The sequence below is a fragment of the Zootermopsis nevadensis genome, unplaced genomic scaffold, assembly GCF_977971745.1.
Source record: "Zootermopsis nevadensis isolate Lab colony 2312 unplaced genomic scaffold, Znev_1.0 Znev_ptg000061l, whole genome shotgun sequence".
Lineage (NCBI taxonomy): Eukaryota > Metazoa > Arthropoda > Insecta > Blattodea > Termopsidae > Zootermopsis > Zootermopsis nevadensis.
In genome coordinates this window covers 7662668-7689282 of record NW_028259192.1, presented here as the reverse complement: position 1 = coordinate 7689282, position 26615 = coordinate 7662668, and the positions used below count along the sequence as shown (strand labels likewise).

The following is a 26615-nucleotide window of genomic DNA, read 5'->3' as shown; positions in this document are numbered from 1 at the left end:
CCGTAGCACAGGAACGCGTTTCAGGTTTGCCCTGTTCCCACATGTTCATGTAGCGAATGTTTCGTGCATAATCTGATTACGTTTATAAAATTTCTTTGCCCAAGAATGTTGTTGATTTCGGCTCTAAAACCCTGTTGTGGGTTTTCGTTGCCACCTTTTCGGAGGTTTCTTGTTTTGGATCTTGAAGTAGCGAGTGACCAGCCCACTGAATCTGCACAATTTCTACTCAATCCTGATTTGACTGCCAGAGCCATCTATTAGTGAATCAGGAGAGACTTGGGTGAGAAATGGCCGCTGAATTTTTCTTACGAAACATCTCGTTCATGCTCGTAAGATTCTTTTACATGCCGTAAATCTACGACATGGGACCGCCGGCTTTACTTCCCCTCCTAAGGAAGTTGTGCACCCTTAAAAATCCATCGACCTCGGCCGGGATTGAACCCACGAACCTTGGGTGCTATGGCGAGCAAGCTAACCACCGAGGGCACAAGAATGTACAGGATGAAATCTACAGGTGCAACATTTAAAAAGCAACCCAGCAACAATCTCTTGTACGGTATGAACATGAAATCAAATGCTGTCCACCCCCATATAATAGACTTTATGAACCTCCCCCGTGACGTTCAAGTCACTTTCACATTTCTTGCTAGGCCGCTGCTCACCCCAGTTGCGCAAACTCTGTGGATATTTTAGCATATGCTGTAAAGATGCCCATCATGTAACAAGTTTGGAAGGGCATATTCTTTGGAGTACGCTGGCATTTTAGAGGCTTTCGTCGCGCCACAACACATAGACTGTTATTGCAGTAATGTGATACAGTCATTGTTACACTTTAAGCCATTCTTGCATCATGATCTGAGATAGTTGTCGTGAAACGATATGTGCCAACAATGACATCTAATCCTATCATTGCCCACGAATGGGATCCATACTTACTCCATGGAGCCGAGACCTTCCTGAGGAGCCAACAGTCTCTCACCCACGGAAGAAATTCCAACATTTTATGGAACATGTTCATATGGGCCCGTCACTGGTACCTGTCAGGGGCCAAATGAGTCATTGAATGGCAACCTATTGTTGCATAACTCTGACCTCAGTCATGCAGATTACACACCCCCCCGTAGGAAAAACGCGAGAGACAAACATGGACGGGCCCATGAGGTGTTCTTCGCTCACACTAGAACAAGAAGAACAAAATGCTATGTTTGTCAAAACAATTACAAATACGATTAATATTAGGAGTTGCGTTTTGAATGGAACCCTGTGTGTCACCAATAAACGGTATCAATTTCACGTTGATATCTGAAGAATAATTAAACAATATGACGGAATTTAATCAGATTCTGTTCCCACCAGAAATGCTCCTTTCTAGAACGCGGTAGTGTACCGCGTCTTATTGAATAAAATCGAAAATTCCTTGGCTTCCGCTAGAAATGTATGTGGGGCTTGGCGTCGCTCTGAAAGTACAACAACGAGGCATATCCCGTCTTCAAGGCCGGGTCCATTACTGACGATGCTTGAGGCGCTCTTGCAAGAGATTGTAAACGTGCTAATAAGTTCTGCTTGAAACAGTTCGTTATGTGTTGACACGCGCCTTCTAAACAAATGGAAGCAGTTGTTAATTTGACCAGGTCTGCTGAAGGACAGTAAGGAAGGAAATATTCAGGAAAGTGTTTTTAAGTAATGTGAATATGATAGTGACGGAGCTGTAATTTATGGCCATTAGAATGGACTCATTATGCTCATTTGCAGTGGACAAAATATGCAGGCAAGTTAAAAAATGTTCCGGTAACTTCCATTTATTATTTCCCACAGTTTAAAATTATATAATTTACGTACGTATTGTAAATTATCTATCCTGTTGTCAGTTTGTTGGCTTGGAACAGGAGGCTCATAAGGATATTTGGTCCTAAGAGTGATGAAGTGACTGGAGGGTGGAGAAAACTGCGTAATGAGGAGTTCCATAATTTGTACTCCAAATATTATTAGAAACGCTTTGGCGGGGCATGGAGAGGTTGGAAAGCCTGACGTGAAGAGACCACTCGGAAAACCTAGGCATAGATGGTAGGATAATATTAAAATGGATCTTGGGAAAATATGAATGTACTAATTTTGCACAGGACAGGCACCGGTAGCGGGCTGTTACGAACACGGTAATGTGCTTTCTGATTTCGAAAAAGGCGAGAAATTTCTTGACTAGCTGAGCATTCTATCAGCTTCTCAAGAAGCACTCAGGTCCATGGAGGTAGTTAATTGATAACTTCTTGCATGTTTGCTTTTATTTTAGGTTTATATTTGATTTTTTGCCAGGTATGTTCTATAATCCGTCTCACTTATTTCTTTGTTGTTATGTAGTAATTCTGTGTAATTTTTATTAAAGGGAAGTATTTGGAATTTATTATTAATTTATCCCCTTTCTAAATTGTATTTGTTCCTGTAATGCTTTTTGTATAACCAGTTAGGTGCTGGATTTGTTGGTCCGCTGACCGTCAGTAGCACGGCTCGTTGCTGTGGTTTCAGATGATTGCGATCCAACTGAGTGGAGCGGCTCGGAACGAGATCTCGCGGTGCCCAAGAAACGTCGCCGCCGAACAACAGACCAGCAAGACGTGGACGACGAAGATGGCTCCATGGACCACGATGGCGAGTCGGCTTCTCTGTCATCACGTTCGTCCAGTCTACTGCAGTTTGAATGCCTAGAGAAACACTGCGAGGATATTTTTCGCACTTCTGCGACATCCGACCCTTTTCAGGACATTTCACCCTTTCCCCCTCCGTCCCCCTCCGTGATGTCAAGTTTTAGTTTCGACTCCCTTGAATCCAATCGCTGGAGGTTCTCTGCTTCACCTGATTCTTTGGAAGACCTACCCGAGGAAATTTCCGGTAGTGACTTCGAAGCTTTGAGTAGCGATGAAGGTGCATCGTCGGACGACACCCTCCAGCATTCGTCGTGGTCGTCACGTAGCCGGCTCAGGTCCTTTAGAAGCTTTGACAGTCTCAATTTGCTGCAGCCCCAGCATTCCCTCGCCGAAATGTCGCAGACTTTTACCAGTAACTCGCTTCTTCTCAACCATCCACCGCAGCCGGAGTTCGAGAAAACAACTGATCTATCGACGTCAGCGGTGACAGATGTAACGCGCTCTCCGCCGGCAACAAAAAATGGCGCTGTTCCGGAAACGGCGTCTGTTATGAATAATGAAACAAGCGACGGTGGTGGTGGAAATGAACCATCAGTTGAGGCTAAACCTCAGAGATCCGCAGAGAATCTAAGTGAGGACAGTGGCTTCGGAGATCACTGTATCCCCGCCGGTGTGACGTCACCAAGTGTAAACGCACGAGGCGGTACTGTAAGTACCATTATCGAAGACGAAGATTCGTGTTCATCTTATTATTCTGACAGCAGCACCGGAAGTGGTAGTGGCGGTGTTGCAAGCAGCGAAACATCAGAGCAAGAGAAACGCGGAGAAAGGAAAACACCAACGACAACTACGAAGAAGAAGACGCTAAAATTAAAACGTGAGTCTGAATTTAGAGAGAGGCGAGGGTGGGGTGTTGAGGAAGCTAAATTTAACAGCAGCTGTTGGCAAAGTGCTCCAAGTCTTCTGCTAGGAGAGGAGAAGTGGAGGAAAGCAGGAGGATTAGGCACATTCCCAGTGCCAGGACCAGTGTGCGGGACAACGCAGAACAGTGAACACCTAAGCAGTGTTCCCGATAATCTCTGTCTCTGCTTGGGTGAAGAAAGAGCGAACCCCAGCCAGCAACAGAGTGATGCCACAGAAGTTGCTGATGAGAACGCGGACAAACACGTGAACACATACAACATGGCAACCAGGTTTCCAGTCGCCAGCACACCTAATCTTATGTACAGCACTCAGGAAGAGTTTCTGAAAAATGAACAGACTTATTCATCTATGATTCAAGTGCCATTGAAGTCGTCCTCTGGTGACAGTAACAACGAACTGGCATTAAGTGTAGAACAGGCTTCTAAAAGCTTGACACCTCTACCGGTACGTGGTGCAGCTGCCAGCAAAGGGGTGCACTTCTCTCCAGTGGTGTCAGAGGTCAGCTGGAGAGACAGTTACAGCGACGACGATCCACAGGAAGACAGAGATGACGAGGAGGTGGAAAGAGGGGTGAATGCGTTGGAGAAGGGCGAAGATTCAACGTTCCCATTGCTGCAGAAGATACAAATAGGCTTGCCAGTGGGTCCTGGGTCGACCGAACGGGAGCGTGTGGTCATGGAGCTAAAGCAACAGGATAGTGGCGGCAGCAGGCCGGTTACGCCCACTAGCAATGAGGATCACGTGTCTGCCACAACAAGCAGCAACACACCAAATGCGGCAGCAGTTCAAGTCGTGTCCATGGAGACCAAAGAGCAGATAGCTCATGGCAGTAGTCGCGAGTGCAGCAGTGAAAGTTCGCGGCGCGACAGTGATTTGTCCACCAGCTCCAACACGACCAGTAAGAAGAGCAGCGGGAGTGGTGGTAAGTTCGGGGGATTTTTCCAGAGATTCTCGTTGAGGAGACTCAGTGGCCGCGTCGTGGGTAACAATGGCTCCTCGAAGAAACAGAAAGAAGAGAAGAAGAAAGCGGACGTTAAAAGTAAGCGTTCATGTGAGAAACAGCCTGGCGCCGTGACCGGAGCGGAGTACGAAGACGTGACCATTATCCCTCTGCACCCGCCACCAGACGAAGTAGAAAGAAAACCGACGCCAGACGTCGTCGTATCGAGCAAACCGCCCTTACCTCCGTTACCGCCACGTAATGTCGGGAACGCCAATAAGCCGGTGCCGTCCCCGCGCCGACGCCCTGCGCCGCTGGCGACTAACGTTGTGAGCGGGTTGCAGCTTCACGGGAAGCAGGACAGCACGAGTATGTCCCGTATCGATCCGCCAACGGTCGGTTTGCTGGAGACGGACCTCGACACTGACATCAGCACAGTGCGGCCGCACCAGAATGGTGCCGCCCCCTCGAGCAAGAAGGCGCTCAGCCTGCTGAACTTAGGGGACATCCAGCAGCATCTCCACAATGGGGCGACCGCCATGCTCCTGAAACCGCCCCCGGGGGGCAGCACCAACCGCCCCCTCATACCCTCGGACTCCAGAGCCAAGTCTATGGAGTTCCTACTGGACAAGGAGAACCAAGCAGCTGCACAGGTAGGAACTCTCTCTCTCTCTCTCTCTCCTTCCAGCTGAGTCGGTTACGATGCTACCTGCAGCGAAGTTGGTGTATCGAGATACTGAAGTGTTCGCCGCGTTTTTAATCGATACTGTTTTCTGAACCTTGTCACAGTAACCTTTACGACTTTCGTTTTCATGGTTTGTAAATAGTTTTATAATATCCGAGAATAGCGCACGGTGGTGACATAGATTTGAGTTAAATCAATATCTGAATTCTTGGGCCAGTGGCTACAAAGTAGGGCATAACCATACAGCGACAGTAATTCTCCAACGACCGTTATGCGTTGTATTGTGTCTGTTATTATTTAACGATTTCATAATTGTGGTCTGCTCCTCTTCTGAATTAACTACAAGGCATAAGAGGGCACATTTTTCCCTTAGGAAGTGCCTTTTCAGGCCACAATAGTCGCACAATGTGTCTGCTTGGAAATTACTGTGCAACGCTAATGAAATTGGTCACGAAGTTCTTTTTTCCCGTCAGAGGAGTTTTGTATACACAGTCTGTTGGAAGGAAGGAACCACAGGATCTATTATGATAATTCATTTGTTTTTGTGTGCGTCACAAAAGACGAACAATGCCGATTATAACACAGTACCGTTAAAATATGATGAGTGTCTTGTAATATAGGACTGCGCCTTTCGTTAGTCTGTCCGCTTCCTTGTCTCCGAAATTATATTTTACATCCAGAGTCTGCAAGAAACCTTTTTTTGGGCGAATTCTGTTTTGTGCCAGTTCAGTAGTAGGCCATAAACGTTTACTTTACTCAAACTTCAAATGGATCTTTGACAATATTTGAAAGAGAATAGCTTGTAATAACATAAAAATTTACATCCTCTGTTCGAAATACAAGGTTAAGTTATATTTGATCAGCTTACATGTTGTGCTGAGTATGGTGTGGCGAAGTTCTGAATTTCGCATTTGAACCCCCAACAGTAGATTTGTAGCTGCAGCAACGCGTATGAACCTCAAAGCCCATGAAGTGTGTAGTCGCGAAATACACATTTCGGAATTATATCTCGAGTGAGATGTTTCTGCTAATTTTCGTCGTTAGTGGGAAATTCCTGTATTTATCAAACACTTCTGTCAGAGGTGATCGTGGTCCAAGTTGTGCACTTTAATATCTGCTTGTGTTGTGTATCTTAAACTGTAGTTAACGTACATAAGCATCCACTTCCCTGTGATTCCAGCGAGTGTTTGTTGATCGTTGTAGTTTTCTCTCCTGAGCTTCAAAACATGCATATTCCGTGTATTTTCAGAAGTCGTTGGTCAACAACTGTGTTTAAATGAGACGGTTAGTGAGAGGAGTGGTTACGACACAATTATTTAGCATTGAAAATCTTGTGCATGCTTCGTTACAACTCCCTTAAAGTTATATTCTGCCTCAACGTCAGGACTATAACATATCGGCAGTAATATGTGAATCATAATTGAGGATTTTTGATTCAGTACATAATACTGCGCCACGAGCATGAAGAGGGTTTCTTTAAGGGGTTGTGTTTGATACCAAGGAACCTAAGACCTGTTTTCCTTTTGACATAAAACGTGTTAAAGGATGACTAGAGTACAGAGGTGCTGGTAGTACAAGTAATCGTAGTAATTGTATTCTATTTACATTTAAGTAATACGCGCTGCAGCTGATTATCTTAACAAAGAATTTGCCGTGTGAAATGCAACCCACCAACAATCATTTAATACGATACGAAAAATGAATTATAAGCATCAGGTCCACCCCCTTGTAACAGACTACCATTCCCACAACATGATACTCGTTGCTAGGCCGCTGCTCACAGGTGTATAGAACGTTTTTTTCATTCTCGACATTACTTCGCATCGAAATCATTTAATGATGTTCGTGAAGCATTTAACAATTCATATCATTCGGGAAGTTAGCGGACATTTTAGCACTTGCTGTAAAGCTGTTATGTAAATCCGTTGTAATAAAAAGTAATATGTCGCGTAGTTGGGGGTGTTTTTTAAATGGGAGCAGTGTAATTGTTCTTCATTTTAATTATCAAAATATTACTCGTGCGTAACGTTTGTTGAATACCGTTTCATTACAGCCTGTCACTGTTTTAAGTAACGAGGGTGAAGTATGTGGTAGCATCCAAAGTTACATGAAGAAGATTTTAACTTAAGAGCCTACGTTTTTGTAATTTTTCTTTGGAGACGGTGGAAGTAAGATTTATAAAACCATGGAAAATAACTTTACAAACAGTATGAAATTTCTACTTCTAGATCGAGTTTGACGTTTTCGTAAATGCTATAAATATAAATGTTTGTTAGTCTTGTGGTTAGAAACAGTTCACACATTGTCTGCGCTTCAGCTAACGTTACGGGGCACCACATCTGCTCTGCCTTGCACTTCCCGGAAATGACGCGGCTTCCATTGACAACTGAAAATGTTGACTGAAAGCGGTTAGATGCATAATTACGAATGACGATCACGTGACTTGTCTGTCCTATTGTAGTAGCGCCGGTTCTGGCTTATATCATGCATGACACGATTGAAAGTTATTCGATATGACTGAGGAAAATCATTTAACAAGCCTGAAAAATAGGTTAGGTTAGGTTTAATGTTCTCGCTGCGACTTGTAGGCCTCTGTCGTCTGAGGTGTAGCGGGACCAAAATTTTACCCGGGAGCCCTGGAGTATGAAGCAGGAGTTATAATCACGACGTTCGGTAAAATAGTACACCCTCATTAATGTGTTTCTTTCAACTACAGTTCCTTGTTATTATCCTTTTTGTATATACTGTCTGTATTACCAGTTTTGGTCACGGAAGGAGTAGCCTGCGCTATTCATTTGCGCACACCGCGTCTGAGACAGGTTGGAAGCATGGTATATACCATCGCCTCCTATTTTGTGCTCCCTTGTTCCAGCCAGTTTAAACGGAAAGTTATTATTAGGTCGAAGAGGTAGCAACGTTTTTGCATGCACGAAACACAAAAAGATGGGTCCCAGACGTAATGGATTACATTAGAAAGTACGAAGTGGAATTCACTGCTCGGTGAAAGTGAGGCCCATACCTGTTGAAGCATTGGCAGTGTTTTTGCGTGATCTTTAAGAGCGGAATGTGATGACTGTGATTGCTGGAATGCTACGTTTCTGTACAGAAGTATGAACTGCTGCTACGAATAGAATTTTATTTGTTTATCGTTACGTTCTACAAATTTTTATTGCCTGACGATTCACGATTTGTATTGTTGAAACTCTCAAATATAATTAAGCGCATTTTGAAGGATAACAGAATTTTAATCTATGAAATAACAGATTTGTAGTCGGACTTCAATCCTAAGTTTACTGATACTTTTATGAGAAAGTGGAGACTGGACAGTGCAAGAAATTGACGAACTAATTGCAGTAGTTGGAATGAAATTTACGAGGGGAAAGAAATTTGAATGGATTGTAGAAGAAACGAGCACGCATAAAAAAGTAAAATCAGGACATAAATTTGACAATTTTTTAAACATAATACTAGTTGGATTCCGCACAATGACAGAATGAAAAAATTCAGACTTCCCAAATCATTAAAAATTATAAACACATTACGGAACCGTGGACGACTTTTTAAGAGATTTTAGGCCGATTGGGCCTGATCGGGGCAGCAAGTGGTTAAGTATTTGACCGCTAGGTTATCTATCATCTTTGTTAAAAGTTGTAGCAATTGTGTTTCTATAAGAATATCTTGTTTTCAGCGCCTGAAATTCATCATTTTGGAGTTTTGCATGATTTGGATGTTTTGTTTATCACTTCTTCGTATCTTAGCCGACGACCCGACTACAACCGCCAAGGATAAGACATCACTCGTCTGTATATGACGCTACGTATTCACTGCAGTTGGAAACTTTGTGCATGCGTAGTCAATCGACGATGCACGACAGAAGCAACTTTTCACTGGAGCTACATCCACCTGCCTAATTCAGGTTGCTAAATCTAATTCAAGTTCGCAAACATCAGCACATTGTCTGTTGTGGTCCGTATAATAGTGACACACTTTGAAATATCTGGATTTTTTTTAGAAGTATATCAGTTGTGCCTGATGTAGACACCGTTCAGAAGTTTACAGAGAATATGAGATGCAGGAAACAGAAACCTTTCCGTTGCATCAAACATGAGGAAAACTGAATGCATGCATCGTTGAACGCGGTGGACAGTTCCGTCTTTTTGTTTCTTGTTTTCAGTAAAATTTGTTTTTTGACAAATAGAACATGTGTCAGGAAAGTGTTTCGATCACCGCGAGGTATAATATAAGCATGATAACAGAGTGTTTCCTTTTCAAGACATCGCATTGAATCTCCTCCAGGTTTTAGGAACTGAATAATGTTACTCGAGCGATTGTGATATTCATGGCAGTTCGAACGTGCTGCAGTGAATGTAGTTTCGTTATCATCTGGAATTTAATAATCCTTATTGATGCCATTTATTTCGCGCCACGAGAGTACAAACTTCACGTATTTAAGTTCGAATGGTTTATTATTATTCGAGATCGGTGCACAAATTATAATACCTCTTCTATTTTCAGCTCTCCTGGAAGCAACGTAATGTCATGTTGCAAAATACAGCTTCCGTTGCCGAAACCAATAGCACCTTATCTGTAGTATCCGTCACCAGATTGTGTCCTTCAAGGTCACATCAAAATTATATAGAAAAGTGAAGACTGGTCAGATATCGCAGAGTAGCAAAGCTGTGTTGTTGAAGATTTCTGTCTTTTGGGTTGTTGCGCTGTGTAGTCTGTTCGATGTTAACCAACGTTTCAGAGGTCATACTGCCTCCGTCATCAGGGCGATGAGTATGAATATTTCTGCCTTCTGGGTTGTTGCGCTGTGTAGTCCGGTAGATGTTTACCAACGTTTCGCAGGTCATACTGCCTCCATCATCAGGGCGATGAGTATGAAAACTTCTGTCTTCTGGGTTGTTGCGCTGTGTAGACTGGTCGATGTTAACCAACGTTTCAGAGGTCATACTCCCTCCATCATCAGGGCGATGAGTATGAAGATTTCTGTCTTCTGGGTTGTTGCGCTGTGTAGTCTGATCGATGTCCACCAACGTTTCAGAGGTCATACTGCCTCCGTCATCAGGACGCCCTGGGATGGTACTAAAATTATGCCATGACTGCTCTATTCCGTATCCTTTTCAGTTCATGAGCCACTAATTATCGTATCATTCTGTTTTTAAGTCGGAGCTCCGGACAGCTTCATTAAATAAACCACTAACAAACAACACCCGAAACTGACAACCGTTGGTTGTAACTGCATGTACGCGTATCGTACCGCTACAAATCACGTCTCCGTTTGTCATTCCCTAAGCGAAGAAGTATAAATGTTCGGTGTTTTTAGTTTGTTGTGTACACACTCGTGTATTTCCACTCCCTGTGACGTCAGCGTCAGAATAAATACAACTAAGGGTTGTGCAACTTTTATTCGTCACCTGAAGCGTTTATAACCGAAGGCTACGGTCCATCAGCCTTGGAAACTTCGTGTTGTTTTAACTTTTAAAATTGTTATCAAAAGCAGACAGTAACGTAGTACAAGTAAGATTTGAGGTTTTCACGGCGGTGAGTGTGGAGATTTCTGTCTTCTGGGTTGTTGCGCTGTGTAGTCTGGTAGATGTTTACCAACGTTTCGGAGGTCATACTGCCTTCATCATCAGGGCGAAACAACCCAGAAGACAGAAATCTTTAACGTATTACAAGGCAGAGACACCTTGAGAACATTGTTCCAATTAAGCGACTTTGAGATATTTCGCTAAATGGGCAAAAATGACAACTTGGAAAAGAATGTTTTAAGTTTGAGAACGGAGAATCGTAATTGCATATGAACGGCAAGTACAGTAATGTCAAGCAAATTTTAAACAAATATTACGTTCTCAGGCCCCCCGGGGGATCGGGGGTGGGGTGGAAAAAATATACCAAGAAGCGAGGGGATGTCAGTTGGACTTCTCAGGCGCAGTATGTGCACAAGATAATTCATAAGCAATGGAAATTATGTTGCCCGCAGAAAATTAAAAATAGAATAACGACCACGTACGAATCCAGCGTTTTCACAAATAACTTTCTCACTTTGTGGCCTGAACTATTTCCAAGTAAACCGAATTATTTATCATAGGCTGAAAGTGTGTATGAGTTTTAAATAACTTCGAAGTATAGTGGTCATTGGGGTCTCAGTTAAAATCTTATAATTAGGTAAACTTCTAGATAATTCTACAAACATCTTACGCACAATTACGTTTTGTTTCATAAAATACTATGTTGGATTTTAAGTTTTCACGGCGATGAGTCTGAAGATTTCTGTCTTCTGGGTTGTTGCGCCGTGTAGTCAGGTAGAAGCTTACCGACGTTTCAGAGTTGTATTCTGCCTCCGTCATCAGGGCGATTAATTTCCGCAAATAATGTCAACAATTTTTTAAACAACTGTTTGTATTATATGCGACCTCTGAACCGTTAAATCCAACTATTCGTGGCTTTTCAGCAGTAGAAATAGTGCTTTGTTTTGAAGTGTCCGAATGGAAGAAGGCTCGATTACCCGGCATTAAAAGTGCATAAGTGAAATATTTACCATGGAGGAAAGTGTATAAACTTCGTGCAGGTTGTCCACCAGAAATTAAAAGTAGAACCACGTCAAGCTATTAATTCATAACCCTTATTCAAAACAGTTCAAATTTATTTGATAACGAACCGATTATGACATAAGTGAAATAGGCGTGATGTTTAATGCTTCTGTTTGTATTAAAATTTCCATTCGCAAGGAAGTTATTGTGTTGATTAATATTGATAGTAATGAGACCTGTGAATTTCATGGCTTAAAAAGTGAAACAATTTGTAGCACGATGAATGTAAAAATGTTCTTAGGGACTGCGGTATGTACACCACGGGTTTGTTTAATTTGCTGTTCAGTGGCAGCTGTGGAATTGAGTTGTGTACGCACCTGCTTGTAAGTTCTGTGCTGGTCGTAAAAGGATTGGAATAAATACGCTGAAATTAATATTTAAGAAGCAAAAGTTTGAGTGAACTCCCCGAAGATAGTTTGAAGTGCTCGGTGAAGACACTGCCCTCGAATCAGTCAAAGCTGTTGTATTTGTGTGCGGTAGCCTGACGTAACTTAATGTATTTTAGTTCTTTTTCTTATGTCGACAGGCGTAGAGGATGTCTTGTAATTAAATTTATTCCTATTTTGGAACCTCGTATTGTGCAGACAAAAAAACAAGTTCTTGTCAAATGCTACTACGTTTTTATCTGTTGCCAACTAATCTTATTGTCCAGATAATGCGTTTTTGTCACTTGCCACGAAAGTTCTCGTCACCAAATTGCAGTCTTCAAGGCCACAGAAAAGTTTCATTCCGCCTCCGTTGTCGCGCGTCCCTAATATGAGCACAGCGTTGCTTTGCTACGCTGATAAATCTGTGCTCCGCTGTTCATGTTGCAACGATGAACGTTTTTGCTGTGTCAAGGAAGCATGCAGTTTGTTGACGCCTAATCTAATCGAATTATCCACGTAAAATATGCTTCCTTGTCAGTTACCGGTCCAGGTATATTTTGACAATAACAAAATTAATAACAGTAATAATATACGTGTTTAATTGAATCATTTTCTGATACGTTCCCTTTCGCATTTTTCGACAATTTTGTCGATTATTAGAGCACTCTTTGTTGATTATCACCAATGATTCTTATTCCGTTTGCTTCAAGATGGGAGACAAATTTCAGATAACTTGGCATGTCATTTTCTTATGGGAATGGCACGTAAATAGATGATGCTGTATTTCTTATTACTTTTGTGCGGGTTAGGACTTGTACCTGCATTGATAGAGTTTTATAGTTCTTTAGGTCTACAAAATACAGTGCAGTAAGATAGTGTGTCAAAATGTTCCCAGTTGAGTAGATATTAAGAGGGGAGAAAATTTATTTTCCAGTACAATTTTACGTGTTGGGAAAGACCCCTTGACATCCTGCTACCCCATACCCTTTCCAACTTCCTTTCCCCTCTAATTGACGTAACTCATGCCGCAGTTATTTAGAGTTCGCTGTAGGCGTTACGTAGGACTGCAGAATGAAAGAAAGGTGCTATGACCCAATTGTAACAGGAAGTGTTCTCCCTGGCGCCGCGTTTGTGTCAGGTGTTGGTACCTGTGGGAATGGAACTGGAGCTTGGCTTATGAAATAATCTTATCGGTGATGCGTGTCTTATTTGAACCATCATCTATAGTAGAGAACGGCATTTGTTTGTAGGAGCCGTTCCCAGTCAGTAGTGCCCCCCCCCCCCCTCGTTTTAAGAAAAAAATCGAGCGCTTTAGAATGTTAAATGGCGGATCCGGCATGTCAGGATGTCGCCGGAAGAAGAACACAGTAAGAAGTGCTCAGACAACAGCTGCTTGTAAGGAGCATTCTGTGTAGGCCCATGCCGGATATTGACCTTGCCTCATCAACTTTCATCATGGTTGTTCGGAAAAGAGAAGAAATTCAAGGAGGGTAGGGGTGTGTGTAAATCGTGACTTGCGAAGAGTACGGAACGCATCAGTGAATTAGGGTGTAGCGACTTTTAGGAATTTGAAAGAAAATTAAACTGTCGCTGTCTACCCAGACCTGTGTTTGCTTGTGCAGAAAGAGGTTAGGTCGTGGTGGGAGGTGAGCGAGGTTTGCCGTGTTTGCTGTGTACGTCCTTGTATGTGTAATGTACGAGCTGATGTGTGAATGAATGAAATGTGATGCCATTTCTACGCCTCAGAATGTAATTTGAGAAAGATGTTGATATAGTCAAAAAAATATACGAAACTCCACTAACCATTGTATGAAACAATATACAAGAATGCAGAAGTAGCCTACTACCCTGTCTTATAGATATTGTTAAGAGTATTAGCCTGCAATCACTATTTATTTTCAATCAATGTTTCCAGTGGTGGTCCTTATGGTTAGTGTTATATAGTACACTTTACCACACATCGAAAATTTACAATTTTTTTGTTCCCTACAAGCGACCACATAATTTGTGTTAAGCATAGCTTTTTTGTTTTGTTTTACAGAAAGTTTCGGCGCGAAAGCCATGTACCATATCTTAATATCTTTCATATGTCCCTGTACAACTTCTTTTTATTTATTACGTCTTTTAAATTTTAATACCGTGTAAAGGCGTTAACGCATAAAATTTAGTTCCTGAGACCGAGACAGAACATGAGAAATGTCAGAAGAGCCTGTACGATATTTGACGCTGGGGCCTCATGAATACAAGACAGGAGAGTGACCGGAACATCAATTTAATGGGTCGGAACACTCAAAGTTCCGCTTTAATCTTACGCTTTGCTCTCCACGGCCATCAGGGAACATGCTGTTTGACATCCCTGTTGTGTGTTTAAGCAGATGAGTCTGGAGGTCGTAGTGCACTGTTCAATTGGCAGCTGTAATTAACTTTCTTAATGGCGGCTACATATAGAATATTTGTCATGTTAGAAGTGCACTCCCTAAGGCTGCCATTAAGATTATCTCCTGCGTTTATATTTTCTTTCTTTCTTTAAAATACGTCGAAAGCTTTGAGATATGTAACAGACCAGAAATGAACAGAAACCTCGGAAATGAAACCGACAAATTAATACAAATTGATTTGTAGCAAATTTCGAACGTGGCGGCAGCTGGACGCGATTCTTTGTTGTTCGGGAATGGTTGATTACTTTTATTAGTGTAGTATTAACGTACATGATCTGTCCAGTCTGTAGCCGGCCGCTTTACTGACGGAGCTATCCCGGTTTGATAATATGTTGATTATAACTGATTGAAATTAAATTCGATCTTTAGATTTTAGAACTGAGATACTCAGCCAGACACTGGCGCAGTAATTAAGATTTGTCAGCCCAATGTACTCCGTAGCCGTCACGAAATTTCATGCCTAAAGGCCACGTAAGGACTCCCCTCACTTTCCGCGTGGCTGTAAGCCACCAGGACATCGGTCCTAGCTTTGCTACGCTGCGAGTTCTGAACTGTCTTCTGTCGCATGGGCTCCGCTGTTCGTGATGAAGTGTTTAAAGTTTTTGCTGTGACCATGAAGTGTGCAGTTTATTGGCTGGTACAAAACGTGAAATGCATTTCTAAAAGGCTTTTGGTATCCCGTGGCGGTACGTTAAACTGTGCTTATAGTAATGGAATGCATCGATTTAGTCGGGCCATGAATTTCTGCAGGGGTGATTTGAAAGCGGTGTTGGTCTGCTGCAAGCATTGTTGCTCAGTAAAACTCTTAGAGAAAGCTTTGTTTGTTTTATTCCTTGTCAGAAGGTTTCCATGACTGGCACTCGATCTGAAATGGTCTATTTTTATGTAGGTCTTGGTGTACCAAAATGTACGAGTGTATGAGTAGGTAGATTAAATTCTACATGGCATGTAAAAAAGTGGAAGGGGTTTCCCGATGGATTTTCGGGTTTTATTTTATATTCATGAAACTTTCCAGTGGCGGAAGTCGAGTACCGTCGGTTTCATCCACGCGTATTCTGAAATTTCAGCGTCGAATGGAGGTAAATGGGCGTAACCACCATTATTGGCAAGGATGTTGGTATTAGTAATGTTAGGATCAAAAATAAATACGTGGAAATTGTATTCTAAGCCACAACGTCGGTCGGTATAAATATATATTTGTTCGGTTTAAATTTGTAATTACGTTCATATAACTCACTGTAATTTCATTTTCACGATTTTCCCAGGGTTCTATGGAGACTGCTATGAATAATCGAAGAGTCAGGAATCGATCACCGCCTGTACGCCTGCTGGCGGAGATGAATACCGGGGCCTTTCGAAAACTAGGTTCGACGTAGAATTTACTTTTGTCTCTGAGACGTTGTTGGAACTGGGTTTATAGAATTTCCAGTCTCAGTGTATGGTTTTTGTTTTGGAGGAACTGTGTCGATAAGATGTGTCTTCCTGGTTGAGAAACCGTGTTGTGTGGCTGGGTTAATGATTTTGTGTTCTGGCCTGTTACAAGTTTGTTGCAACTGCGGGAATACTGCCAGCTTTACAGTGCTACCAGAATTGAACAGCGATTACATTTGTCCTATGTAGGTTTGGTTGGCAGCTTTCTTATGACGATGTTTCATAGCGGACGACATTGTGGCTGTCTCTACCTTCTGGTCTATTATGTTTGAATGACTGTCACTAGAAACAAAGTCGAATGGTGGACTTGTATAGTTATTTATTTATCAGTTGATGTTCCGTACTGGAAGGAATTACATAATTTGTACAAAAATGCAATACTGTGCGCGTATTGACAAAGATTTGAACTGTTGAGGAAAGTCCGTTATGAAGGAAAGTCATCAAACCACTAGTTTTTTTTCCAATTAAATATGGAATAGAATCAGTATTATGCTTAACTGATTTCGGACTAACTTCATTCTTTAATATTCTACCGCGGAGGACACATTACTTGGTACCAAATTTGCTGTAGATGCACTCGGCACGGCACGGTCGGTGTACCGAACAGCCACGTAGCATGATAGCGGTCTCAAAAAATTGAGTCTGTTGTCAGTTGTGTTACTGTAACGGTGCACCATAAAGATAATGTTGAACAGGGGTTGAAAAGAAATTATGGATGAATATTTGGTGGTAAACATATTCTCTGTGGAACCTTTGTAAGATTAGGAATGTTGTAAATGTTTCAGTTTATTTACTTAAATTAAAAATTCAGTGTCTGCAGCATACAATTAATATTTATTAACATCTAGAACACTGTTTGAACCGCGTACTGCGGTTTTAAACATTGAGCTGTTTTTCAAACGGACACTGGTAGTGATTATCGCTCTAAGAATGTCCAGCAATTTTGTCCCTACATTGTGCTTATTTCGGAATATAGGTCACGCGAGTAATGGTGGAACCTAAACTCGGGATGTGTAAGCCGAGGGAGGGGAGTTCAGTAGTAGTGGGGGTCGAACAGCCTCAGCTGCGGTGACGCACCGAACTAAACACAGCTAGAGCTGCAAACCAACTGAAGCTGACACCCCTCTAGCGCTTGCTTCTGACGGGTCCATCTCATACGAAAAAAATCAGTCCTTTGCCCAATTCCAGCAGTTCTCGCGCGACCTCTACCTTTGCGTCCTTATATTCCCAATCTATTCAATACTTTAAATATCAGTGGTTACTATATGTACCACCGACTATAAAATTTAGTAACTCTCGTGCATTTCTCCCACGTAGTGTATTTATGTAATTCGAGCAATTCTCAGAATAAACAGCTCATCAAATACTGAAGTGAATTTCCGTGAACAGCGTTAACCACCTGAACACTGTAATGTGGACTCGTGTTTTCTTCTAGGTAGGGACTGACATTTTAAATATTATTTAGATGAACTTTGGCTTCAGAGGATTAACCAAGTTAGTGGAGCATAGTCTTTGAGAAACTGGTATTGATTTACTAAACTAGTTCTCAGCCATATGACTCCAATTCACCTCGGAACCCATATCCCGTGATATCCATTTTATTATTATGCTCTCACTTACACATAGGTTTTCCACGTAGTATCTTTACTTCAAGATTTCATCTGTGTATGAATTTTAACCTCACCCATGCGGGCTGCGTGCCCCACCCATCACATCCACCTTGCTTTGATTATGCTAATAATAATCGGTGAAGAAATATTTACTACATTTTTACGAAAAGTGAAAGAATGAGCCGGTTTGGACTGGAATTTTTCTTAGGTCTGCAGACATTAAGATATCTGCAATAGTTATTTCATTAACCTGTGTCGTCCATGCGTCGCGGCAGGCACTACAGGTATTTAAATCACCTGTGTAATAAAGGGAAAATATGCGCGCGAAGAAATTATTTTATACTCAAATTATGGGTCGTAGAGATATTCACTTAATATTCTTTTTATTTTAAACAAATTTAGGGAATATGAAATACTTCATAAATGCGAACGGATACAAATAATTCAGGATGTATTCATGAAAACAAAATTGAAATGGACACTGGAAGTGAAATAAAACTGCTATTACTCTGAATTAAAAGTCTCGTTTATGCATGTAAGCGTTTCTTAATACGCTCGAGATATCTGTGTTTCAGTTACTTTTCTTCAGTTCGCAACAGCATCTAACGCGGGGACCCGGTCGGTCGATTGTTACTCTCTGTTCTGCGGTACAGCACTGGAACCTCCTCTGACTCCGTGGTCAAAATATTAGGCGTCTACATTCCACTGTTTCTCTTCAATATGGAATTTTATTTTCTGCTTTCTTCGCTGTTATTTCATGCCTCGTAAAAGTAGTGCATCTTCATCTCTCCGCGATATTTATCGTTTTCCCTCCTATATCACCATGTCTGTAATGGCTTTGGCTGCCGTATAAGTCGTTTATTTTTGTACGTGTTTTCATTTAATTATTACCTTCCTTTTTTCACATTCCAGAGAAGCGACAGGAACGCAGTTGACTTCTCCACGTGTTGTGACCGAAATTAAATGTACATTTTCAGAAGTCTGAACACTGATTTCCAAATTCTTTCGCAAAGGTGGTTGTATGCTTGAGTTATTCTTCCACGGCGACAGTCCCACACAAAGTTTGTGTGTGCGAGATTATTTGAAAAATTATACTTTGCTAGGAGCTACCCAAAGCTAAAGAAGTGATAAAGGTATAGTCAGCTGCCTGTCCATTTTGTCTAAGTGTAGATGAAAATGTAAATTATAATGCAGTGGAAGGCGAGCCTTCAAGATGCCAAGCATCGTTCGTGTTTGAAGATGACAATCGTGAGAAGGCTAGACAGTTGAAGGCTAAACCTTTTCTGTAGACAAACCAATTTTGATTCTCTCGTTTCCGAATACGAATAAAGGAAACAAGAATACAAATAAACTCAAATACATAACCAGTGAATTAATCGGAATAATAAAAGAGTCTACACCTAATACTTTGGTCAGAAAGTACCAGGAAGTTCAACCGTTATATTGCAACACGGGAGCCGAATCGGTGGATATCAGTTGAGCGCGTCTTCTTGTAAATTTAATTGTAACGGATGGATTACCGCGAAAGACTAATTCCTGAATGACATAATTAACACCTTCACACATTTTTCTCAGGGCCCTTCTACTTGTTTGTGGTGTGTGTTGTTTGCACTTCACCGCTTTGCATGAGGAAAAAATGTGGTGTATATTTGCTGAAACGTTTTTAAGTTATGTAATCATGATACTAGGGATATTCAGAAAAGTCTAACTGAGGCTTAATTTCTGAGAACTATTCTAGAGATATAACTCAGTAAAGTCACTGTCCATGGACTCTACGACGTGGATTCGATCCCCAGAAGGGATTGCTTTCCTCGACACTACATTAATATCAGTTCTCGGGGTCTACCCAGCCAGAGCATGAAGCTGGCCACTCAGCGAGAGATGCTGGATGGAACTTTATCTCCACTTTATGGACAAAGGATATTTTGCCGTCCCTTGTCACTTTCTTTTCGAGTCAAGCCTTTCTGTTTAAATTTTAGCGTCGTTGAAACAAGGTTAGCACATACCACAGCAGTATAAACCCTGTTAAAAATACGTGCGTCCAATGTATTCGTAGACCTACAGTAAGAAGGCTTATTCCAATTTTGTATTTATTCAGCGTTATCTCTTTAAAAGGAACACGAGATATAATCACTCTTTTAACAACTGCCACTTCTGTCCTGTCTACATTTTGCATGCAGTTAATACGTAGCGAAATGTGTATGTAATTTGTTTATTTAACGACTGTTAATTGGTTTTAATTTCAGTAGTATGATGATTGCGAATGATGAACTGGAAAGATTATGGGGTAAAAAGCATATAATGCAGTTCGTTAAGGTAATATTTGTAGCTTTCGTTACCTTCAGATGTCACTTGTGTTTTTTAAGATACATATTTTTTAGGCTGTTCACTCACAAAACTTCAAACTACTCCCTTGTAAAATGTAATTGCTATTTAAGGTGCGAGCTTCTTGTTCTAGGTGTGCGGTGTATTTTAAAACTGTCCTGATACATATTAATATTCTAGTTAATCCGACTTAATAAGAGAGTATCATCCTATTTCTTAAGCATCATTTTATCCAAACTAATGCTCCAAATAAAATAAATAATGTGCAAATAAGTTTTTCCATAGATTTTAAACTAATGGAACAGAGATTTGTAAGTGCGAGGCGTGATATCTGTGCTAAAATATGCTGGTTGAAATTCATGTAGGTTTTGGCGCCCAGGTCAATCGCAGAAAATATTTAGAATCCGATAATGATATTGATTATGTATTGTAAGAGGGCGTTGCTGAAAAGTCCTATCCGTCGTTCTGTCGGATATTCCTGAACGTAAGACGCCTGTTACGGAACTCTGACGGATCGGCTATAACTTACGGTTCGTGGCAAGGCGCTGGTCTCGGATTCGAGACCAGCCGATTCCATTGCAGATATTTTCCCGAAGAGCAAGGTGTGAGACATACTAAGCCCTCACTGGTTCGAATCACAGGTTGTACTGTAGATTCCCGCTGCGCCTTTAAGATGTCGTCACCACATCATCAGTACATCCGGAGCAGAATGGAAATCAGTAGGCAGTGCCTGGAGCCGGAAGTGACAGTTGCCCTCAGTTTCGTCAGTAAACATGCCGTTTATTCGTGTCCGTGTCGGTAGCATCGTTTATTTTGTAATATCTGTGATTTTATTTAATGAATTTTATAAATGACTCCGAATTGAATTTCTAGACATTTCGCCTCGTTGTACCGTTGGGAACTTACACAGGCAACTCTCGGTTTACGAACGAGTTACGTTCCAAGACGGTGTTCGTTATGTGTATCATGCATTACTGCGAGTTTACGATACGTATCGTATACGTCAGCAGCCATTTAAAGTATTAAAACCATATACTAAACATTGAATGGTCTATACATTACGTTTTATTATCATGTAAATATGCGTTATGCGAGAAAACATTCTACGCGGCGTGGCATGTAAACCAATGTTTTTTTAGGGCTAGATTAGTTTTATTAACCAAGAACAGTTCAGTATAATTATCATATAATACTTTTCTGATAATTATTGTAATAAATACATTTTTTAAAAGCTTATTTATTTAAATCTTACAGTTATGTTCACTATACGTTTAGAATTTCGTTTTATGAGGAACTCTATCTATTGGCGACTTTGAGAAACTCTGAATGAATTGTGACGTTCGTTATAGCGAATGTTCGTAAATGTTCGAATTTTAATTAAGTTTGCCCAGTGTAAGTTTGTTCTCCCAGACGCACGCCGTGCCACGTGGCTGACTATCGACTCACTCGGTTGCCTGCCTCGCTGACGTTCTGCTTTTGTTAGAACTTAACCACATGATTGTGCTTGAAATAAATCAGCGTCAAACAAATCTGAAGTGTTTCCGGAGCTGGGAACGTTATATCATTGCTTGCTGATGACAGCGCCGTCGTCTTCCGGTCGTTGCAAAGAACGAATTCAAATTATAATGGACGAAATCAACACGTTAATGTTAGGCTGCTTTTTATGACCGTCTGATCAATGTTTACGTTTCAGTGCTGTGTGTCGTTGGCGACAAAGCTTCGTCATCAACGGAGAGAAGATTCTTTCTCTCTCTTCACAGCTCTTTTATATTCCCATTGTCAACGCTGTAACATGGAAGTCGCCACTTCATCAATTGTTGACGTCATCGGTGAAGTGACCCTGTCAACTTTTAGATTTTCAACGCTGCGACGATTAATTTTAGGTTTCAGAAAATGTTTTTTCTGTACTGTGTGTGTAACTAAAATGTAACTCTTCGTTTGTTGCATTTTTGAAAAGTTTCGATCTTGTTTGTTGTAAAGTTAATATACAAAAATGTGAAACGAAATTCTGGAGGAATAAGGGTCAAATGGTTTTTAACACTACAGAGGGAAACGAATTAGTAACGAAGAACACTTTGATGCTTGGCTGGAAACCGACTGCTTGGTTGTAGGCCTACAGCGCAGATATAGTGTATTTATTTATTTATTTATTTGTAGTTAATTTAACCGCGCTTCCAGTATCTCTGGCTAGAAAGAGTCAAATGAGAGGATGACAGTGAATAATGAATTTGAAAGGATGTGGAATGAAGCGTCCGTGGCCTAATTCAAGGTATTCCATAAATTACCGAGAGATCTGAGGGAAACCACGAAAAACCTCAGTTCGGATGTCCGGTCTCTGGGCCTGTATTTGAACCCGGTATCTCCCGAATACGAAGGGCTCTACCACGACGTTTGGTGATACAAGAAAAACACTGAGAAAAATTTAGTTGGTAAGTCTGCATGAGTAAGGGAATAAATTGTGAAATATGATCATGGCAGTGTTTAAGGAGGACAGAAAATTCCCGTAGTCTTTTCTCAACAAATACTTAATGAATGTAAACCCAAAGGAAAAATATACCAGAAACGTCCATGAATGCTATGGAGAGACAGGCAATAGCATATTTGTGGTTAGAAGGGAAGTTTCCCTGTGCGTATGGGGTATGTGGAAGTGGCCAGCTTCGCGCCACTACCGCCTTACCTCGGGGAAAGAGCCCCTGTACGCGTTGGACAGGAGTCTGCCCCGGCCGTTCATCGGGTCAGAGCGCGGTGGCGTTTACAAGTTTCTATGCCAGGAATACAACTCCTGCTGTTTGTCAGTTTTGTGATCCCACTTTGTTATCCTTTCGTTGAAGTTACAACTTCCAAAATTTAAAATTCGACTGATTTCATAGTTGTGTCTTAGAATTAAAACGAAGATTAATAACTTAGTTTTGTGCTGGATAAATAGCCTGTAGGTGACGATTTGGTTCTTGCAGTGTGCTTTTCACATGTTTCGGTATTTGTCCGCAACGTTGGGGTTTGTAAAAGTGTACTTGTATGGTTTTAGCAAATGACAGTAATATTCCTGCTCTGGCTTCACTGTGTTACTGTGTGGGCCCTTCTTTTGTGTCCTTGCTTGGCACTGACAGAAATCTCGTGGGACCAGGGAAACTTCCCTGGAAGAAACCGAGGCCAATAAATGAGATATCAGGTTCTTATGCTTTTTTTTATTGGTGAAGGGTGAACACCCTCTTTCCGTATTGTGGGTTACAAACATCTCCCCCTCTATGTTACACATGATTAGTAGATTCAGCATGGGGATGGGGCGGATGCAACTTGTTGGCCAAATTAAGCGACGTAGATGTTTCCGGCTTTACTTTGTCAAGTGGTGCGCTGTGAGCAGGATGAAACCATTCCAGGAATTTACGCATTACATTATGTGCAGTCGATTGTTTTTTGTGCAAGAGGAGAGGTTCTGTTGGTCCTGAAACATTTATTTTTTCTTCTATTATGTTTTATGTTTGACAGAGAAACAAGTTTCTTGTTTTTCGCAGTGTTCCTGTAGGCATATTGGCGGGATTATGAGTAGGAGGTGATTAAAGTCAATACAAACTTCACACCCTGTGCGGAATTGTGTTCCACGTCTTCAGCGTGTTCTTGATCAGAAACCGTGCGCTCCGAAAATATGGCCGTGTTTTCAATGAGTATGGATATGCGTATCCTCTCGTTTACGAACACAAACTTAAATTACACTAAACCACAAGTAAGATTCGTTGGAATTCCATCGACAGGTTTTATCTTCGCATGTACATATTTTCACAAACGTATCGGATTCTCAGTGTTGTGTAGTGTAAGGTAGTAAAAGTAAAGTAAAGTTTGTCCCACTATACGCCATGTAGGCGTTTGGGGTGAGAGGAGGTATAGCTCCTCTCTTCCTTGACCTCGGCACTAGATGGGGGTGAGTGGTCAGCATCACGCCCCGGCCGGCTTTACCCCCGGGAAAGGACCCCGGTACCCATTGTAGAGGAGGCTGGGTGGGCCCCAGAGCCGGTCTGGACCCAGAGGCTAGAGGAAAAATCCTGCCCTCATCGGGGATCGAACCCCGGTCGTCCAGCCCGTAAGGTAGTAGTAGTCTACATTTGGGATAATAGACTCCATATATGTAGTTTGGGTTGCTGTAGTATCCGCCACCAGATTGTATATATCAAGGCCGTAGAAGGACTTCGCTTCCCCTCCATTTCCAATCATACAGAGTCGTTAGCTTTTCGAAATGTCTTCATTCGCCCGGACTCCGCTGGTCTTATTGGAGCGCTAAACGTTTTTGTTGTGACTTTGAAGCACGCAGTTGAGGCTACTACAGCGGTGTCTGTATGTAAACAAGAGTCGAATGCAGGCTGAATAGTAATGGATGCTAACAACAATGAAATACAGGAAACAAAGCTCTGAATTTCAGTGTGACCTTCTTTGTGTAGGACATTACAAAGTTGCGTTAATAACTGATAGCTACACAGGATGACAAATCTGGAGATGAGGAGAAACGTGAAAGAGTGTTGCCGAGATCACAGTACTTTTTATAATGAGAAGCATTTGGCTAGAAGAGGCAATAAGCCCACATTTTAAGGCGGTGATTAACATAGACAATAAATGGGATGTAGCGTGAATAAGGGTAAAGGGCACGGTAAGAAAGTGAAATATGCACAGGTGTACGTTTATGTATAATCTAAAGACGTCGCTGATTAGTTAGGGGACCAGATTAAAGATGGAATCAGACTAAGTTCAGAAATGTGTACTAAAGGATTTGATGTAGAAGATGAGGTAGGGGGAGGCCAGGAAGTCGTTCCCCTCGTTCCAAAACTCATAGAGGTTGCAAAAATATTACCAGGAAAAAATTAATTTATTCTGACATTTGTGCACTATGCCCTCGCTTCGTGAAATTTGTATCAGCGACTCCCCGCGTTAACGCAGTTTAAAATGGCAGCTACGAGCAGTGAATTCTCTGTTCAAAAATAATACCACAAGCCTAGCATTAGTCATGACGAATCATTGGTCGTCGTTGTCGAGTAGAAGTACTTTGTACTCTCTTTTCGGTTTTGTTCCATTTTCTTGTATTCTGTAGTTTTGTTTTACTTGTAGTCTGCTTATCAGAATTGCTTTCCATTTTAACGAATAAATACGTAGGTACACACACGTGGCCTGTGTATTGTATATTTACTTTACTGTTACCTACTCGCGTAGATCCTACATTCCTGCATGTCATTTGAAGTTGTAGGACCTTTGCGAAGTCATTTAGATTATTGGATTAATTCTGATTCGTAAAATGCCGGAGAGCGTGGTCCATGTAATAAACAAGAATAAATTCATGGAAGTTCATTTTTAATTTTTGCTTAATGAATGGCTTTGAGATAACACATTCCTTTCGTGAAACGAAAGATTGGTGAACACTGTGGTTATGAATCGACTAAAAGTTACGAAAGCTATACAGTAGGGAAACAAAATAAGACAGCCGTATATACGTTTAATGACGATAGATCGCATTGCTGTTTGTGGGGCAGCGCACGCCTGTTAAGACACATTAGTGAGACATGTCTTTTCTGATGGATGTTTACTTTTTAGATTTTGTTGCCGTGTAGATTGCCTCTAGATCATCCTCAGAGTCCTGAAAACCTCAAATCTTACACTTTTCTTTTCGGCTTGTGCACTATTTCTGTTATATTTTAGACGACGTAGTTTACAGGCTAATTGTATGTTGTTTTGTGTTGAGGTGGCTTATTGCAAGTCTTCACCAGAAGGAGCTTAGGGTCTGATGATTTTAGAATATGCAACTGGGGAATATGCAGTAAAGGAAGTTCCACATCTGTCTAAAATCTTCAGAAATTATTGCCACTCGTCTGTTGTATAGTCGCTAAAAAGAAGTGGATGGAATTATCATGGACCGTCTTGCAGATTTCCGTTACAGGCGAGCTGACTGTCTGGACGTTCTGAGTTGTAACGCGGTGGGATGTCATACGTAGATACCAGCGTTTAGGAGAAACATAAAACTGTCTCCATCTTCAGGGTAGAAGACGGAAACAATACGTTTTTCCGAAACGTGTACGAATATCTGTGTGGTGGCTAAGCTGGCATTAATATTTCCCACCCTCCAACGTCGGCAGAAACCCGTTAAAACCTTCATGCATTGTGTTCATTATTTTATGATTTCAACCAAAATTGGAACGTGTCGACATATTTTAGTAAAACTCCTCTTCTCAACGTCTTCCGACATCTTGTTCGTTACTGATTTTTCTCCTTTTTCTGAAGTTGCGTTCAGCCTAGGTTTCGGTCACATTGAATGCCCTTTCTCGTCCACTGGTCGCACCAATTTATACGGATTCCAGAAAATAAGGGGTCCGCAGTGGCCGCGCGGTCTGAGGCGTGGGCCTTATGTTGCTTGGTCGCTGGGACCGTGGGTTCGAATCCCACTCATGCCATGGGTGTTTATCTGTGTTGTGCTGTCCTGTGTACAGGTAGAGGCCTTGCGACGGGCCGATCCCAGGTCCAAGGAGTCCTACCGAATGTCTATAGATCAAAACCAACGAAAAAGTTGGGACCCGCAGTGCTTAAGCACTTGAAGAACGGGTCGTCAAAGTATCCCCCCAGTATCCAGAAAATAAAGCAACGCGTGGAACGTAATGAAAACGACCACATTGCTTGCGTCGAGT

General features: G+C 41.6%; 1 protein-coding gene across 18 annotated transcripts in view; it reads left to right on the top strand.

Annotated features, from left to right (window-relative positions):
* LOC110836754 (uncharacterized) overlaps nt 1–26615 on the top strand; it is a 296171-nt gene that overhangs the window by 112178 nt on the left and 157378 nt on the right. For all 18 annotated transcript variants that reach the window (XR_015532655.1, XR_015532654.1, XR_015532656.1 and 15 more), the window contains exon 3: nt 2521–5156. Coding sequence is in view for 11 of the 18 variants with exons in the window: in XM_087340718.1 (XP_087196844.1) it covers nt 2521–5156 (2636 nt within the window). In the remaining 7 variants the exon portion in view is untranslated. The remainder of the gene's footprint in view (nt 1–2520; nt 5157–26615) is intronic.